Here is a 19,319-nt window from a genome sequence, read left to right on the forward strand (position 1 = left end):
TAGACTCATAATAGATTTACAGGAACATTTACAGGCACCTCTAAAAGCTCCATCCTCTATTTTATTTTATTTATTTATTTTTAAAAAAGATTTTATTTATTTATTCACAAGAGACACACAGAGAAGCAGAGATGTAGGCAGAAGGAGCCTGATGTGGGACTCGATCCTGGAACTCCGGGAACACACCTAGAGCCAAAGGCAGATGCTCAACTGCTGAGCTACCCAGGCGTCCCTTTATTTTACTTTAAAGTATACTCTATACAACAATCTAATATCGTAACTTGGTCCCATTATTTAGCATGACTTATATGAGATCTTCATATGCAAGATAATTGGCAATTTTATTAAGACCCAAGGAGGTAAAGAGAAACTTGCTATAGCAGGCACTTTTTTGTGTGATTTGGAGTCATTATGGAAGAGGCCCAGAATCAAGAGCAGTCACCTCTTGGTGTGTTGCCATTGCTTATTCTCTTACATTTTTGATATGGAGGTGTGAGGAGCACTATCCACATGGCCATGATCACCAGGTCTATGATCATGAACACGTTGCTCAGGAGCCCACGTTACTCAGGCTGTTTCCAGGGCTTGAACTTCCAGCGGCCACCGCTGCCAGCTTCTCTGATGCTTTGGGAGCAATGGCATTCTCCCCTGCTCCGCTGCTTACCGTCTATGTTCCCAGGTGGGGCAGCTGATGGATCACACACCAGCAACTTCTCCTCAACAGCTGATTTCAAAGTAAAAACTTGTGACATTTTTATTGGAACTCACGTGGGTGAAAGTCTAAGTTGCTTATACTAGAAAAAAAAAAAAAAAAGACTGGAGATTGTGCCTATGCAAATGACTTAGTAGGACAAGCCAGGTGACAGTTAAATTTCAGGAGCTTCATAAATTGGTTTTTAGTAAAAAGATCATTTTTAAGAATATCTATTTCAGTTGCAAATTTAGGACTTATTAAGTCAGACCAAAAAGTTACATCTCCAGGTAAAATTATATTATACAAATAAAGCTGCAAGGCTTTATTTTATTTTTTTAGCTCTTAATAAACAGCGGCTGCAAGAACAGGATTTCAAAAGCAACTGAGCTACCTAGCAGCCAGACTGAGTCCTTGGTGCCTGAACAGTAGAAATAGCAACTGCAGGCTGTGAAGTGTGAGGCAGCAAATAAATGTGCTTGGCAACATTGGGTCTGGCTGCGGCCTGAGCTATAGGCCAGTCAGCCCTCTAAATTTATGGCACTTTGATCAAAGGGAATGTCCTTGGAAAAGAGAAAGTCTACTGGAGCCTCTAGTGGTGGGGAGCAGGTGGAGAGGCCGGGCAGGGAGGTGTGGCAACCCACAGGCCCGTAGCAGTCCAAGAAGCAGGGGTGCATTTCCCCAGGTCAGGTGGGCCTAGGGCAGTGAGAGAGCAAGCATGTAGGCTCCCAGTGAGTCGACATAGATGCCAAGTCCCCCTGAAAGCCTTTACTCCTCATCACTGGGAAAAACTTGCTTGATCCAGCTGTTATTTCCTTATTTCTGTGTTACTTTTAAAACTATAGACTAGACTATAATAATTTCTTTGTGAAGAAAAACAAGGAAGTTTTATTCTATCTTACAAATCTAACAAGATCAGAGTTGTCCAGTGATGGTATAATTAGCTACTCTGAAAATGGAAACAGAAACTCACCAATTTTTTAAACTATATTTTTGATCAAAGTGTTTTATATATATGTATACAAATATGTACATATGTGTGCATGGGTATTTATACTATAAATATTTTTTTTCAAGAATTTATTTATATATTCATGAGAGAGAAAGAGAAGCAGAGACATAGACGGAGAAGCAGGCTCCTCACAGCAAGCCTGATGGGGGACTGGATCCCAGGACTCCAGGATCACTCTCTGAGCCAAAGGCAGACGCTCAACCCCTGAGCCACCCAGGAGTCCCTTTTTTTTTTTTTTTTAGTCCCTTTTTTATGGTTTTAGATTCTATTTGTTCCTATGTTTCTCCATCATTTACATCTGAACATTTGCATATCATTACGAAATTCTTCATAAATCATTTTCAATGTCAGGAATGCACTATAATACAGTCACTCTCTCAGGACACTTAGGCTACTTACGATTAAAAATAATATTATTATACAGTTGATGATATTCTAATAACTTTGTGGTAAGTGGCTAGTACAAGTATTGTGGTAAGTAGCTAGTACAATTATTGTGGTGTGCATGCGACAATGTATATAATTGCCAAGTCACTGTGTTGTATACCTGAAAGTAATATAATATTGTATATATCAGCTATACTTCAATTAACAAAAAACCCAGAAAACCATAAACAAACACTGATATGAATTCCATTCGTGTGTTTCAAATCAGAAGCTCCTGTAATAGTCTGCTATGTTCTCTTCCAGAAAGGCTCTCAGAAGCATTGCAGGAAACTGCCTCTTATAGCACCATCCCCAACAATTAATAGAAGTTTCCTAATACAAGAAGTGAAAATGGTCTTTCACTGTTTTAAGTTTGGCTTCCTTTAATAACTAGCAAAGCTGCCCTTTGAGAAACAATTCTACTTAGCTTTTCGTGGCTCCTTCTTTTTGATGTCTCTTGATAGCCTGGGGAAATTTATTAATTGAGACTCATGTTTTTCTTATCAAAGTTTTACATGCTCTTTGGTATGTTTTATTTGCTGGAGACATTATTTTCCTAGTTTTGCTATTTGCTATTGCCTTTAATTTTATCAATTAATAACTGTTTATTTAGGTTTTTAATTGTTTCTAGCAATTATTTCCTTTTGAGCTCTTTTTAAGGTTGGGTTCTCTTCTAGTCAGAGTTCATACATTTAAAAATACTAATACTGGGGCATCTGGATGGCTCAGTGGTTGAGTGTCTGCCTTTGGCTCGGGTCGTGATCCTGGGGACCTGGGATCAAGTCTGGCATCAGGCTCCCTGGAGGGGGCCTGCTTCTCCCTGACTCTGCTTCTCTCTCTGTGTCTCTCATGAATAAATAAATAAAATCTTCAAAAAAATTAAAAATATCAATACCTTTATTTACCTATAATTAATTTTGATAGGAGGATTCAAAATGATTGCCCCCCAGCAGGTAAGAGGTACCAGTGGTTGGATTGTCCTCCTTTACTCATTATTTTTCAATGTCATCCTTACCACATATTGTTTTTATAATGCCTTTTTTAAAAAAGATTTATTCATTTTGGGGGAGGGGTGGGGGGAGAGTTTCAAGCAGACTCCGCCCTAAGCAGGGAACCCTGCTTATGGGGCTTGATCTCACAACCCTGAGATCACAACTTGAGCTGAAACCAAGAGCTGGGACACTCAATTGACTGCACCACCCACCAGTGTGCTCTGTTTTCCAGTCTAATTCTGGACTTCTGTGTCATTGATCTGTCTGTAATGTACTGCAAAGCCAGTGTTCACGTGTTTTCATTTTCTTGCCCAAGTCTTTCAGTTACTTGAACTTGAATATTCTTCCAGATAAACTTTAGAAAAAGTTTATCAAAGAAAAAAAAACCCACTGGAATTCTGCTTAGTTAAATATACAAATTAGGGAAGACTGGCATCTGTGATTACTTCAGTGGAGATAAGCTGGTGATACATTTTGGACTTTACATATCTGAGAGTGCTTTTCTGTTGTGTCCAACATCTGTGATGAGAGCTGGCTGTGAAATCCTACAGCTCCAGGCTTCCCTCCTTTGATTCTGAAGATGGTGTGTTCTGCTTTTGTTCTTCAGTGAAACAGTCTCAGGCCTGTTTTTTTGTAGAGTATCCTATTTCTCTATCTTCGTGAATGTAATTTCTTTCAGCTCTCTGCAAATCAAACAAAGTGGTGAACTCTGTCTACATGTAAGTTTTCCCCCAGCGACTCTGAGAAAATGCTTTTAAATTTGTTAAATATTTGTTATGTATTCATTCAGAACACATCTGACTACTGTATCTACTTCAGCCATCTTGATTTCTTCCTTGGATACACTGATTATTCTTAAGATGACATTTTCAAGATATTCACTACCTTGCTGATCCAAATGTCTGCACCAAGGTGAATCATTTATGTCTTGATACATAATTGGATTTGTTTTGCCTTTTTGTGAATTTTCTTATCTAGATAAACTGAATTTTTATTTGTGCCTTCATCTCTGTGTTCTTCTTATGGCAAAGTGCTTCTAGTTCATATATTGAGTCTTCTGGCATCTTTCCAAGGACCCCAAGCTAATACCCTCTAAGACTTTTTTGTTTCCATTATGAAATAATTTTGAGAGGTATTTTTCCTTTGAATCTTCGGGGTAATTTCTTTTTTTGTGAACTGAAAACTTCATAGGCTAAGAAAAAAAGTTATCAGTCATTTTCCTCAAATTCATCTTTGTATTTAGAGAGATCTATCCAAGGCTACAACACTGGCACCTGTTGCCATACGGGATGTCTAGAGGGTTCTTAGTTCCATGTCTCTTGATCCACTTGGGTGAAAAATCTGTCATCTCAGAATCTCAACACAATTAATTATCAGGGAAATGCAAATTAAAATCACAATGAGATGCTGCTTCACATTCCCTAGGATGGATATGGTTAAAAAAATAAAGTCATAATAATAATAAGGAAGCATGGACACTAGAACCTCATATATCACTGGTGGAAATGTAAAATTTAAAATTCTGTAGCTGCTTTAGAAAACAGTTTGGTAGTTCCTCAAAACATTAAATACAGTTACCATATGACTAAACAATTCCACTCTAGGTATCTATCCAAGAGAACTGAAAACATATTCATACAAAAACATGTACACAGATGTTCGCAGAAGCATTATTCACAATAGCCAGAAAGTGGGTACAACAAAATGTCCATTAACTGATGAATGGATAACAAACTAGGATATATTCATACAACAGAATGTGATCTGGTGCACAAAGAAAGTACTGATACATGCTACAACAAGATACATAATGCCTTGAAAACATTATGCTAAATAAGAGAAATTAGTCACAAAAGAACACATACTGTATAATTTCATTTATATGAAATGTCCAGAATAGGAAAAACTATAGAGACAGATTAGCAGTGGTTCTATTAGTTTTTGTCAGAGACGGGAGTTTGTGGAGTGGGGAGTGGCTGCTAACGGGTATGGAGTTTCTTTTTGCGATGATGAAATATTCTGGAATTAGATAATGGTGATGCTTGCACAACCCTGTGAATACACTAAAACCTACTGACTCGTAAACTTCGAAAGGGCGAATTTTATGGTATGTAAATTACAACTGATTAAGAAAAAAAGTTTTTTGATTTAGGAAAGAAAAAGCAACTTTAGAAGTCTCAAAAAAATCTGTTTTTAAATTTCAGTCTTATTTTGATGTTTGCTGTCTTTTCAGTAGAAAGAATTTTTATACTGCATGTGCAAGTTTGTTCATATACTATAAAAGATTATTTCCTTTATTTTAAAAAATGTTACCTGGCAGCCATCCTGATTAATCCACTTGTGCTGTACTTCATCCCTTGCAGAATCACTGAGGCCAGCATGATAAGCAAGAGCAGCAAGACCATCTTTCTGTAAAGTGTCAGCCATTGTATCACATTCTCGTCTGGAGAGGCAATAGATTATCCCGGAGTCATCTGCCAAGAAACCAAAACAGTATTGAGACACGAGAGCTTTTAACATAAGTAACAAAACAATTTCCTTTTTTTTTTAAGTTGGCTCTAATTCCAGCATGGAGTCCAATGTGGGGCTCGAACCCATGACCCTGAGATCAAGACCCAAACTGAGATCAAGGGTGGGATGCTCAACCAACTTAGCCACTTGTTATGTTCTTAGAAATACACAAACCATAAGCAGACCTCCAGTCTTCTAATAGTAGCAGGTAACAGAGTAATTTAAGCAAGGAGTTCAGGTGGACTGGAAATGACAAGATGTGACCTTCTGGGGGCATGTGGGTGGCTCAGTTGTTTAAGCGTCTGCCTTCAGCTCAGTTCATGATCCCAGGGTCATGGGATTGAGCCCCACGTCCGGCTCCCTGCTCAGTGACGGGGGGGGGGGGCTGTTTCTCCCTCAGCCTCTACTTTTCCCAGTGTTTGTGTTTCCTCTCTCTCTCTCAAATAAATTAAAAAAAAAAAAGTGACCTTTTGTTCTATCTGTTCCCTGAATAACTCCTTATGTGGACGTGGAGGAAGCCTGGGCTCTATTTCATGCTGGTAATAAAATGGAAAGAGGGTACCCTTACACAAATGCTGCGGAAAGCGTATAGCTGTATGTATCAGCCTTAGAAATGCATCTAGGAAGCTAATCTAGGAAATAAAGTGGTACAAGGACTTCTGTGAAAAGTTTTGTTTCTACTTTTTAAAATTAGAAAAATTTTAATGGTCAACAGTAACAAATAAGTTACTGGGGATCCCTGGGTGGCTCAGTGGTTTGGCGCCTGCCTTTGGCCCAAGGACCAGTCCTGGAATCCCGGGATCGAGTCTCGTGTCGGGATCCTGGCATGGAGCCTGCTTCTCTCTCTGCCTCTCAATCTCTATGTCTATCATGAATAAATAAATAAAATCTTAAAAAAAAAAAAAAAGAAAAAGAAATAAGATACACTGAAACTTTTTTTTTTAAAGATTTCATTTATTTATTTTTTTACCTTTTTTTTAATTTTAATTTTTATTTATTTATGTATGATAGTCACAGAGAGAGAGAGGCAGAGACGCAGGCAGAGGGAGAAGCAGGCCCCATGCACCGGGAGCCCGATGTGGGATTCGATCCCGGGTCTCCAGGATCGCACCCCGGGTCAAAGCCAGGCGCTAAACCGCTGCACCACCCAGGGATCCCCATTTATTTGTTCATGAGACACACAGAGAGAGGCAGAGACATAGGCAAGAGGGAGGAGCAGGCTCCCTGCGGGGAGCCCGATGTGGGACTTGATCCCAGGACCCCGGGATCACAACCTGAGCCAAAGGTAGACAGTTAACTACTGAGCCACCCAGGCATCCTGATATGCTGAAACTTTTAAGTGACCTCTAAGTTTAAAAAATAAAACACGAAAATGCTCAAGATATAAAACAGGTTAAGGGTTGAAAAACTATACACAGAAGCTAATGGAAAAATGCACACAGCAACTGCTGGAAGGAAATGAACCCCCAAATGGTAATGGTGACTTGTCTTGAGGTAAGGTTTATCTTTTGCTTCTTTCTTCTTGTTACTTTCTCAGTTTTCTTCAGTAAGCACATGTTATATGTATTGTTTTGAAAAATCACAAAACAAGGGATGCCTGGGTAGCTCAGCAGTTAAGCTTCTGCCTTTGGCTCAGGGCATGATCCTGGAATCCTGAGATCCAGTCCTACATTGGGCTTCCTGCATGGAGCCTGCTTCTCTCTCTGCCTGTGTCTCTGCCTTTCTCTCTTTCTGGGTCTCTCATGAATAAATAAATAAAATCTTAAAAAAAATCATAAAACGAAAGGTATGAGATTTGTCTGCTCTCCATGACAAAGTCAAGGTTATAGACACACACACTGCCTATGTTCTTCACTGCCTGAGAAAAGGAGGCCTAGAAGGGAGATTATGAATGACTTCTTGGTCTATCCCTGTATCATTTGATTTGTTCAAAAAAATACATATAGGACTTTTTAAGGATTTTTTTTTTAAGATTTATTTACTTACTTATTCATGAGAAACACACAGATAGATAGATAGAGAGAGAGAGAGAGAGAGAGGCAGAGACACAGACAGAGGGAGAAGCAGGCTCCATGCAGGGAGCCCGATGTGGGACTTGATTCCGGGTCTCCAAGATCACATCCGGGGCTGCAGGCGGCGCTTAACCGCTGCGCCACCGGGGCTGCCCCAAGGATTTTTTTTTTAAAGTGATCGCTACACCCAATGTGGGGGCTCGAACTCATGATCCCCGAGATCAAGAGTCACACGCTCCACTGATAGAGCCAGCCAGGTGCCCCACAAACATGTGTACTGGTTTTTTAAAAATCAAAGAGAGGTGGCTAACAGAAACAATTTTCTATGGGGAAGTAGAAAAAGGGTTACATGGAAAACCACCATGCATTTCAGGATCTCATTCCAGTTAACAGAACTTAGAGGCAGACACTCTTGGGAGAAGACCCTAACCCAGACAGCGGTATAATTCCTACCAACAGAAACCAGGGGAGATACACTGAAACCACAAATCATAACACAGGTGTGTAGGAGGGAGTATTTCATACACTTTTTCTTAGGGTTTATTGTTACTAAACGCAATTTTATAATTTCTAGGATTCAGAGAGTTGCAGTATTCTATTCTATAAATAGCTAGTTAGTGCTATTATAACGAGAAAAGAAATGTTTAATATGCACGTTTATTCTATTGTGATACTGAAACGACATTTATTACTTCTAGACAGTTTGTCACATGGCTGTACTCACGTGGGTGATACTTTCTGATCCATTCTAAGCAATCAAATGCCACCTTCTTGGGTTTTTTTGGTAACACGTAGTATTTCAGATTATGTCTGTTAAAGCTCATGCTAAACCTAGAAGTCCCAAACATAAAATTCTGTTATTATGAGAAAGTATAGTTTCAGTCACCTTCACACATTAAACACAGATTTTGCATTCTGCAAACCTAATTATCAAGCTGTCTTAAGCTGAATATGGTCCCTGGCAGCTTAGGTAAGAGAACCATGGGAGGGAAGTCAGGTGAAGGGTCCACAGATAGAGGGAGTAAATGTCTGTAGGCCGAGGTGTACAAAAGACAGGTGAGTTGGGAGCCCAGTCGCCAGGATGAGGTTGATTACAAGCAGAGGCCGATAAAACATTACTTAAAACATTAAGAAAATCAGAGAATGGTGTTTTTTTTTTTTTTTTTTTAACACCACCAATGTTCTCAAATTTTGACTGCATCCATGAAGAGTTGATTGTAGGGCAGCAGCAGGAGCTGACGCCCTACGCATCAGGGATCCCTGTCCTGTGGTCTGCGCCCCAGAGAGCAGGTCTGTCTCCCCTTTCGCTGGTCCTTTGTTCTCCGCCAACTTCCACCCTCCTGCTTCCTCAGTGAGCTTTTCTCTATTCTCTCCTCTCCTGTATTTCAGTCTCTTCCTTTTGCCTGAGTATGTTCTAGGGCCACCAATCCTAAAAACAGAAGCTCCTCTGGATCCTTACATTCCACTGCATCTGGCACCTCACCTCTTTCTTTTCCCTCCAACGGCAAGTTTCTCAGAAGACACTTATGCCCCCAACCAACCATATGTCCAATTTCAATTCTTGGCACCTCCATTTCCGGTTTTTGCCATCACCATTCTACTCAAATTGTTCTAGCTAAGCTTTTAAAACCAAAGAAATGGGACTCCTAGGTGGCTCAGCGGTTGAGCATCTGCCTTTGGCTCAGGGCGTGGTCTTCGAGTTCTGTGATCCAGTCCCACATTGGGCTCCCTGCATGGAGCCTTCTTCTCCCTCTGCCTGTGTCTCTGTCTCTCTGTCATGAATGAATAAATAAAATCTTAAAAAAGAAAAACAAAAAACTAAAGGAAGGTGAGAGGATTGTGCCTGGGTCCCCCCACTTCACCAGGTTCCAACATCTCTATAGGAAGAAGGTAACACTGCAGAACAGTTAAGGTTAGAGCATAAAGACAAGTCAGTGCCCATGCTGATGGAAGAAAAGAGACTGTAACTCTAACAACTTGTGGTTAAGGAAGACACCTAGTACAGGGAATGGGGATTGGAGGGAAGGATGATGGTGAATAAAACCACTGGCTTTCTGTCTTTGTATCTAAATCCAAGCTGGTTGGGCCCAAGTTTTGTTGCCAGTGGTAGGATACACTTATTTGGCTTTAGGGTGAAAGAATGCCTTGCATGTGGAGGGCAGCCATATTCCTGAATGGACTTCTATGTAGGTAAGGCGGCCATGCAACGGGCAGCGGTCTCCCCACTGTGTGCACTGTGCCCACTGGTCTTTATTCAGACCTCACTCTCTCTGACCTCTCCAGCACTCCACGTAGTTGGCTGTCCTCACAGAAAACCCCTCACAGCAGCTACAAGTTCACAGTCCATGGACTTGCCCTCCCCCCCCGCACTTGCTCCTCTGAGTTGTCTCATTTTCTTTTATTTTTTTTTAAATATTTTATTTATTCATGAGACACACACAGAGAAAGGCAGAGGGAGAAGCAGGCTCCCTGTGGGGAGCCCGATGTGGGACTCGATCCCAGGACTTCGGGATCATGCCCTGAGCCGAAGGCAGAACCTCAACCACTAAGCCTCCCAGATGCCCCTGTCTCTTCTTCCTTTGCTTACTCCTTAAGTGGGGACTACTTAAGTGTTCAGTGCTCCTCTTCTCCCTCATGTTGCTTTCTTCAGAGACCTCACTCCCCGCTTTAAGCACCACCTAGTGCCATCCCCACATGCCCCAATTTCTGCTATTGTCCACCTTAGACCTTATAGTTCTGAACTACAGTCCAACTTCTTTTTAAAATCAGCGGCTTGAAACTGGGGTACACACAACACGGGTTCTCAAAGACTTTTTCTTTTAAAGATTTATTTATTCATTCATAAGAGAGGCAGAGACACAGAGGGTGAATCAGGCTCCCCGAGGGGAGCCTGATGTGGGACTTGATCCCGGGACTCCAGGATCATGCCCTGGGCCGAAGGCAGACACTCAACCACTGAGCCACCCAGGCATCCCATCAAAGACTTTCTAAAGGTACAGAAGCAAAGACAACTATAAAGGAATCAATTTGCAGATCTTTCATCTTCACGTGTACTTTCTTCCAGAAGACTGATCTGGGTGTACCTGCAGTCCAGACATCCTGCTCGTGACCCCTGCCCTGCCTTTCCCTTTTAAAACGGTCTCCTCACTTCCTAAAAATAAACAAATCCTACTTTTCACCCATACTGAACCTCACGATCACACATTCGTCTGGCAATAAAAACCTCCAGGGCACTGTGCAGAACAAATGCAATATAGTATGGGTGCAGCTGAAACTTTATTTTTATTTATTTATTTATTTTTTAAGAGAGAGAAGGGGACTCCCTGGCTGGCTCAGTTGGTTAAAGGTCCAAGTCTTGATTTTGGCTGAGGCCAAGATCTTAGGGGTGTGGGGTTGAGCCCTGCATCAGGCTCTGTGCTCAGCATGGAGTCTGCTCAACTGACTGAGCCACCCAAGCACCCCTGAAACTTTCTTTAATCAAAGTACTAGAAACCCTGGGTAGAGCTCCATACCTTGTAAGGGTTTTGCATATTTATGCTAAGAATAAAGTGTGACATGAGGAATGAAGTACATTGGCCCTTGTTGGGATATTCTGATTTCAGACACACGGAGAGCAAAGTGGTGGGGGTAGAGATGATTTTTATCATATGATGTTGCTTCTTGTATTGCTATTATCTCAGGATGCCTTGCTTCTGAGAGTCTTGAGACATCTGTTAATCAATACTTTGAAACCATCCCTCTTATGCTATTTATATGCACAGAACACTGAGAGCTCTCTTCTAGGGCTGGAAATGGCAGAAGAACATGTAATGGATTGTGACAAGAAAAGGCAACAGGTAAAAAGACTGATATATCTATGGACTATTTCGATCATTCTAAATTATTTACAACCACTGCTCTAGCAAAGAAACCACAGTCTTGACAGAATGATGTCATAACAAGAACGGCCCAGGTATACAAACAATGTAGACTATCTGAGTTAATTTGGGCTTTAGTTGGGAATGGTGTATGAGTCTCCCTACCCATATGAATGCTAAAATGACTATAGACAAGAATTGCCTTGTTACCTTTTATTACATTTTACACTATGCTTTAATTTCAGAATAATGTTTTATGAATAAAAAAAAAGTTTGGGCCAAAAAAAGAGACAATAGCAAGTGTAGGTGGCATCAGAACCCATGACACTGCAGATGGGAATGGGAAACAGTATGGCTCCTTTGGAAAACAGCCTGGTAGTTCTGCAAAAGGTTAAAAATAGAGTCACCCTGTAAGTGCACACTTCCACTCCTGGGTGCATGCCCATGAGAAAGGAAGACAGAGGTTCACACAAAAACCTGTCTGTGAACACAGAGTTTAGCATTAGTCATAAGAGCCAAAAATGGAAACAACCCTGATATTCACCAACAGATAAAATGGGCCACACCCATACAATGGAATATTATTCAGCAATAAACTTTGAAAACATCATGTTAAAGAAGCCAGTTATAGAAGACCAAGGATAGAATGATTTTATTTATATGAGATATCCAAAATAGGCAAATCTAGAAACAGAAGGTAGATAGATTAGTGGTTGCTGTGGGTGGACAGGGGAGTGGGGGAGGGAATGACTATTAGTGGACGTGGTGTTTTTGCAAGGTGATAAAGATGTTGTAAAATTGATTATGGTGATGGTTGTATAACTGTACTAAAACCACTGAATTGTACATTTTGCTTTTTTTAAAAATTAAAAAAAAAAAAGTCTCAAGTGAGACAGAAAGAGCATAAGCAGGGGGAGGGGCAGAGGGAGAAGCAGAAGCAGGCTGCCCAGTGAGCAGGGAGCCCAACGCAGGGCTCAATCCGAGGGCCCCAGGATCACAACCTGAGCCAAAGGCAGATGCTTAACTGACTGAGCCACCCACATACCCTGAACTGTATACTTTAAATAGATGAACTGTATGATATGTGGATTTTATCTCAATAAAGCAGTTACCAAAAGCTGGCACATAATCTGAAAAATTTTTAATATTTGTGATGTAATTGAAAAAACTTAGAAATACTAATTAACTTAGTCAATGGATTACTAAAAATAAAATGACATGAGATTAGGAAATAAAGTTACCAATTCCAAACTCAATTAAAATGAAAACAGGTGTCTCTACTGCAGAAGGACAGCTAACCTCCAGCACATGGGCCACGGAGTAAAAGTAGCTTGTACACAACTTGCTGTGATGGGAACATTAATGGTTCCTTAGGGTTTGTCTTACTTGGCCTTTTGGAAAATGGGATGTTTGGAATTACCAAGTATTCTAGTCAGAGACAGGTCCCATCAACCAATGAATGCATAAACAAACATGGAATGCCCATTCCATGGAAGATTACTCAGTCATAACAAGGAACTACATACTGATGCATGCGGCAACATGGACGAACCATGAAAACACTTGGCTAGGGGAAAGACAATGGGCACACATGAAGTGGGGAGCATGGGAAATGACTGCTAATGAGTACGAGGTTTATTTTCGGGGTGATGAAAATGTTCTATGCTTAGACTTGGGGGATGGCTACATAACTGTGAAAATACAAAAACCCCACTAAATTCTAACCTTTAAATGGGTGAATTTTATGATGTGTCAATTATCACTCTCTCTTATTATTATCATTTTTTTTAAGGAGGCTCTGCCTAACATTAGGCTTGAACTCATGACCCAGAGATCAAGGGTCTCATGCTCTACTAAGTCAGCCAGGTGCCCCCACTATATTTCAATAAAGTTTTCATTTTTTTTTTTTTTAATTTATTTATGATAGTCACACACAGATAGAGAGAGAGGGGCAGAGACACAGGCAGAGGGAGAAGCAGGCTCCATGCACCGGGAGCCCGACGTGGGATTCGATCCCGGGTCTCCAGGATCGCGCCCTGGGCCAAAGGCAGGCGCCAAACCGCTGCGCCACCCAGGGATCCCAAGTTTTCATTTTTTAAAAAAAGTTCGAGATTCCACTGTATCTTCACTAAGAGAATACTATATCAGCTGACATTAACATGGCAACTATGATTAGGTCCAGGGTGTCAAACTCATGTCATTTTAAGTGATGTGTTAGGAAACGGAATCAATTTGTGCTCAGCTCTTGTTGTTTTTGAAACTGAGATAGTTGTCATGGGGATGTGTACTAAACAGTTTATATGAACTGAGAAACAAAGTCAGAGTTTTCCTTTTAAAAATGAAAGTAAGCTTAATTTAGGTGATGGGTTTGGCACTGAATACTAGCTTTGCCAACCAGATTAGATAGTAGTCACATCCCAGCATTTGAAAGTGCTAAATAGGGATCCCTGGGTGGCGCAGCGGTTTGGCGCCTGCCTTTGACCCAGGGCGCGATCCTGGAGACCCGGGATCGAATCCCACGTCAGGCTCCCAGTGCATGGAGCCTGCTTCTCCCTCTGCCTGTGTCTCTGCCTCTCCCTCTCTCTCTGTGACTATCATAAATAAATAAAAATTAAAAATAAATAAAAAAAAAAAAAAAAGAGAAAGTGCTAAATGGTAGCCACAAAAATTGGATGAAACTATCATTTAAAAGCATATCCCACAATAAAAATACCTGTCAAAAATATATTAGAAAAAATGTACTAAAACTAACAGCATTTTGGTTTCCCAACTCTTCCAAATATAATGGATATAAGATTCATTTCAGTGCAAGAGGAACAAGAGTATTTATTTACTTTGGCGGGGGAGACAGAGGAAGTGGGAGAGAGAATCTCAAGCAGACTCCACACCCAATGCAGAGCCTGACTTGGGGTTCAATCTCACAACCCTGCAATCATGAACTGAGCCAAAACCAAGAGTTGGCCACTAACCAAACTGAGCCCCAGGAACAAGACTATTTAATAGTCATTAGATAAGTCTTGGTATTTTTTATAGTATGCTTCCCAGAAAAAATAAAGTGAGTAATGATCTGACTTATTTTGCCAGTTAGATTGTTACAATACTTTGCTTTCCACAAAATTTAAAGAACCTAAGTTGAGTCGTCAGTTGACAGATCATTAAAAATAATTTTTATGACATATTATGTAATTTTGGCATATATGTCAGAAAAATTCAAATAATTGAGTGTTACTGCTCTAATAAAATGCTTTCCATTCCCATCTACATGTGTATGTGAGCAATGGTTCTCAATGCTTACATCTGTAAAAATAAGAAATATGAACCAACTTGATTTGTCCATGGATGTATCAGCTAATTGAAAAGTCCTATCTCATTAAATTACACATTCCCAATCAAAATATAGGCTTAAATTTTTAAAAAGATAATTAAACTATTTCAATCAGTAATATATTACTAATGATTATAGTAATTCAATCTGGAAAAAAATTTTGGTATGGGAAATTCAAAAACAACTTTTAATTTATATACACAGATTTTTTTCATATTTTTCTTATAGGTAAGTATGATATAGTAAGTAATAAGACTTCAAGCATAAAAATATATTACCCTAGGATAAAAATCTGTGGGGAAACTAAAAGAGAAATAGGAGTTCAAAGAGAAAAAGGAAAGATATAATAAAAAATCTGTTAAATATTTTTTAAAGATTTTATTTATTTATTTATTCATGAGAGGCACAGAGACAGAGAGAGGCAGAGATCCAGGCAGAGGGAGAAGCAGGCTCCAAGCAGGGAGCCCGATGTGGGACTCGATCCGGGTCTCCAGGATCACACCCTGGGCTGAAGGCGGCGCTAAACTTCTGAGCCACTGGGGCTGCCCAAGATATATATAAAGATTTTAGTTGTTTATTCATCAGAGACAGAAAGAGAGAGAGGCAGAGACATAGGCAGAGGGAGAAGCAGGCTCCATGCAGGGAACCCAATGTGGGACTCGATCCCGGAACTCCGAGGATCACACCCTGGGCAGAAGGCAGGCGCTCAACCATTGAGCCACCCAGGTGTCCCTGTTAAAGACATTTTTGAATGTCTAATGATATTTAAAGTTAAAAAAATTTTTTTTAAAGTCAAAAAATTTTTTTAATTTTTTTTTATTTTTATTTATTTATGATAGTCACAGAGAGAGAGAGAGAGAGAGAGAGAGAGAGAGAGAGGCAGAGACACAGGCAGAGGGAGAAGCAGGCTCCATGCACTGGGAGCCCGACGTGGGATTCGATCCCGGGTCTCCAGGATCGCGCCCTGGGCCAAAGGCAGGCGCCAAACCGCTGCGCCACCCAGGGATCCCTAAAGTTAAAATTTTTTAATGTGTTTTTTAAGTGAGTGAAAGTAGATACAAAATTACTATTATATTTATATTCTACTGGATACATTTAAAAGGGCTAGGTTAAAGATTTAATTTAAAAACATTATTTACAACAGACTACATTCTCTTATTTAAAATTCATGTTGAAAAATTTTTGGTGTCAAGTTAGAAATATATAGGTGATACAGTTTTCTAAAATTCTTTCAGGAGGCCCATAAAACCAAAGAAAGTACTAAGGGGCACCTGGGTGGCTCAGTTGAATGTCTGCCTTTGGCTCAGGTCATGATCCTGGAGTCCTGAGATCGAGCTCTGCCTCGTGCTTCCTGCTCAGAAGGGGGTCTGCTTCTCCCTCTTCCCCCTGCTCATGTTCTCTCTCTTGGTCTCTCTCAAATAAATAAAATCTTAAAAGAAAGAAAGTATGAAAACTGAGGTCATGACTTTCTCCACTCATTCCTTAACCCCCACCCCAACCACAGATCTAAAAATCAAATTCATTACCCACCCCTTCACCTCTTCTCCCCTCCTGCATGTCACCTGCACCAGAAACTAGTATAAACTTTACAATGTCTGTCTTTCTTACTCCATCAGTTGTCAGTCTTCCTGATTCAGCTGTGTCTTCCCTCAAACTGGTCCCCTGGGTCCTCTTCTGCTGTTGCCAGCACTGTCACCTCTCTTCTAGAATGCTACAATGGGGTTTCCAGGGGCCATTTGGCCTCTGATCCCTTGTTCGTCTGCTCCATCTTCGGTTCCACTGCCAGGGTGATTATTCTACCCTAAGGTTCAGCTCAAGCCATTTTCCAGGTCAAGTTGCCCAAAGAATGAATTCCAAACACCATACCACCACAAAACGCAAGATCCCCATGATGGGGTGTTAAGCCCTCCCAGGTCTCTCCTCTTATCCCATGTATTATTCTCCATTCCTTGGATCCCGCTTGTACTCTGATACCTGAAACTTCAGCCCTGAATTCTCCCTCTCTGCCTGTGGAAGCACCATTCTCATCACTTCACACCCACTAGGACAGGTATAATAAAAGATGTCCTGTAACACGTGTTGATGTGTACAGGGAGCAACCATAGCCCTCACACACTGCTGGAGCTCTGTGGTCTGCCATGGCTGCTGCACGGATGCCCCAGAGAAACAAAAACACACACCCACAACTTAAGACACCAAGGCCCGTAGTAGTCTTCATAATAACAACGGCCACAAAATGGAAACAACTGAAATATCTACCATATGATAAATGAAAAAATGTAGAGAGCACACGTGTGATGGAATAGTTTTTGTCAGTAGGACAGAAAGCAGTACTGACAGGAACCAACACATGGATGAACCCTGAACACATGAAGCTGCGTGAGAGGCCAGTCACAGAGGCCACTTTCCGCAAAATGCTGTTTCTATGAAATGTCCAGCTTAGGCAAAAATCTATAAAGACACAAAATAGATCAGTGGTTGTCTAGGGCTAGGGATATGGGGAATAGTGGGAACTGACTGCTGATGGGTATGGAGTTTCTTTCAAGGGAGACAGATTATGTTCTAAAATTAGATATGGTGGGGGTGCACAACTCTGTGAATAAATAAAAAAAAATCATAGCATTGCATACTTAAATAGGTGACTCTTAAAGTATGTAAATGGTATCTCAGTACAGCTGCTGACAACAAAGACTCCTCATCCTACCAAGCCCGCTTCCTTTATAAAAGCCCATCCGACCCCTCCTCATTAACAACTGGTTGTTATTTTGGGTTAGAGTCACTCTTGCCTTCCTGAGTTCCTGCAGTCATAATTTACATCTCTAATTAATACGTACTTCATCCTGCAATTTATTAAGAAGTACTTAAAGGGTTCTAAAACCAGACTGTCTGGGTTTAAGTCCTCCCTCCGGCACTTGCGAGGCCTATGACCTTGTGCAAGTTATTTCTCTGTGCCTTCGTTTCCTCATCCAAAAGTGAGGAAAGTAGGAGTACTTAGCTCATGAGCCTTTTGTGTGGATAAATGAGTTCATACACATAAACTGTCAAGAATAGCGCCTGGCCCATTGAATAGGCTAAATATGTAACTAGTAGCTCTCATTATTGTTTTGGGATATTATTGTTGTATCAACTGTCTACGTGTCTGCCTTTTCCTTCTCAGTTTATATTTTAAGGTCCTAAGGAAAAGAAATAAAGTCTCTATTTTATTATTATCTATCCTATTTTCCAAAGAAGAACATTACCACACACTAGCTGTAGAAGAGGAGCATGGGGGTGCTGTGGCTCCAACCCTAGGGAGACCTGCCTTCTCCGGGGTCATGATACAGCAGCAGTTGGGTATGTTTAATTGAAGCAAGGGCCTACTGGCAAAAAAGATCAGGAAAAAATGTACCAGAAAGTGTTTGTTAAAATCTTTTTACTTCCACTAAGAGATTTAAACTCTCCCAAATATAGAAGTACCAAATATATTAAGGAATCAACAGACTTGCCCAAATTTTCATATTTTACCCACATTTACCAAAATTCCTCCATATGTTCCATTTATTCATTCTTACTGAGTGCCAATTATGCACAGGGCGCCACATGCTAGACTCAGGAAATGTACAATCTATTGCTTTTCCAGGCTGATCTCCTCACACGACCAGGAAAAGATATTAAAGGTGTCTATCTCTATATGCATATGTGCAATGTTTACGCAAACAAAAATGACAAATTCTGTACTTACAAAAAGTTATTCAAAAGGTGAAGTGAATTCATACAATTTCTTTTAACTATGTGCATTTGGCAATTAATATTACTGGCCTAGAAGATGAGCAGACCGCATCTGGCATAAATTTGATGGAAAAAAGCTAAAAACACTGCCTATTAAAAAAAAGAAAGGCTTTCACAGATCAATGTAGTACTTATAGCAGTGAATTTCTGGCAGGTAGGTTACTCACTAGAACCTAAAGCATAATATGACACCTTAGATATGTTGTCATGTACATCAATTATGGAAGCAAAATCTCTCCCCACCCCCAAATTCTACAAAAACACCCTTTCTCAAGTGAGATTAAAGTAAGATATTCCATTCCAAATTTTGTGATTTCACACAAAAAATTCTGAGGACTCTAAAGTTCATGTGCTGGAGAATGCCAGTTTAATCTGCAAAGGTCCCTGCAGCTGTCTTAACCTCATGGTCCCCCATATCCTTCATATGGTGCTTTTGGTTCTTCCCTAAGCTGCTGAGGGATGCTGCTGTTTTTATTGACCACAATATTTAGAGAGCCATCTTACTGTCTTTATTTCCAAATGAGCAAAAGGTGTGCTTTAAAAATTCACCCCAATATACCGGTCATTCCTTCAAGCATTCCTCAAACTCAAAGCACCCACTAATAAATTAGAAGGGACAAGTATTTTTAACCTTGGCACACAGCAGCTGTTAAGTAAATATTTGCTGAGTGAATGAACCTATCAGAGAATGCACCTGTCTCTACAGACTCATGCAGAGGTATGAA

General features: G+C 40.5%; 1 protein-coding gene across 7 annotated transcripts in view; it reads right to left on the minus strand.

Moving 5' to 3' along the window:
* The window catches only part of BLM (BLM RecQ like helicase), a 99,996-nt gene that overhangs the window by 27,243 nt on the left and 53,434 nt on the right, over window positions 1–19,319 (minus strand). For all 7 annotated transcript variants that reach the window (XM_025437360.3, XM_025437361.3, XM_025437359.3 and 4 more), the window contains 2 exons: window positions 8,369–8,475; window positions 5,435–5,595 (listed from right to left, as the gene is read on the minus strand). In XM_025437360.3, the coding sequence (XP_025293145.1) occupies window positions 5,435–5,595; window positions 8,369–8,475 (268 nt within the window). The remainder of the gene's footprint in view (window positions 1–5,434; window positions 5,596–8,368; window positions 8,476–19,319) is intronic.

Source organism: Canis lupus, chromosome 3 (genome assembly GCF_003254725.2).
Source record: "Canis lupus dingo isolate Sandy chromosome 3, ASM325472v2, whole genome shotgun sequence".
In the NCBI taxonomy this organism is placed as follows: domain Eukaryota; kingdom Metazoa; phylum Chordata; class Mammalia; order Carnivora; family Canidae; genus Canis; species Canis lupus.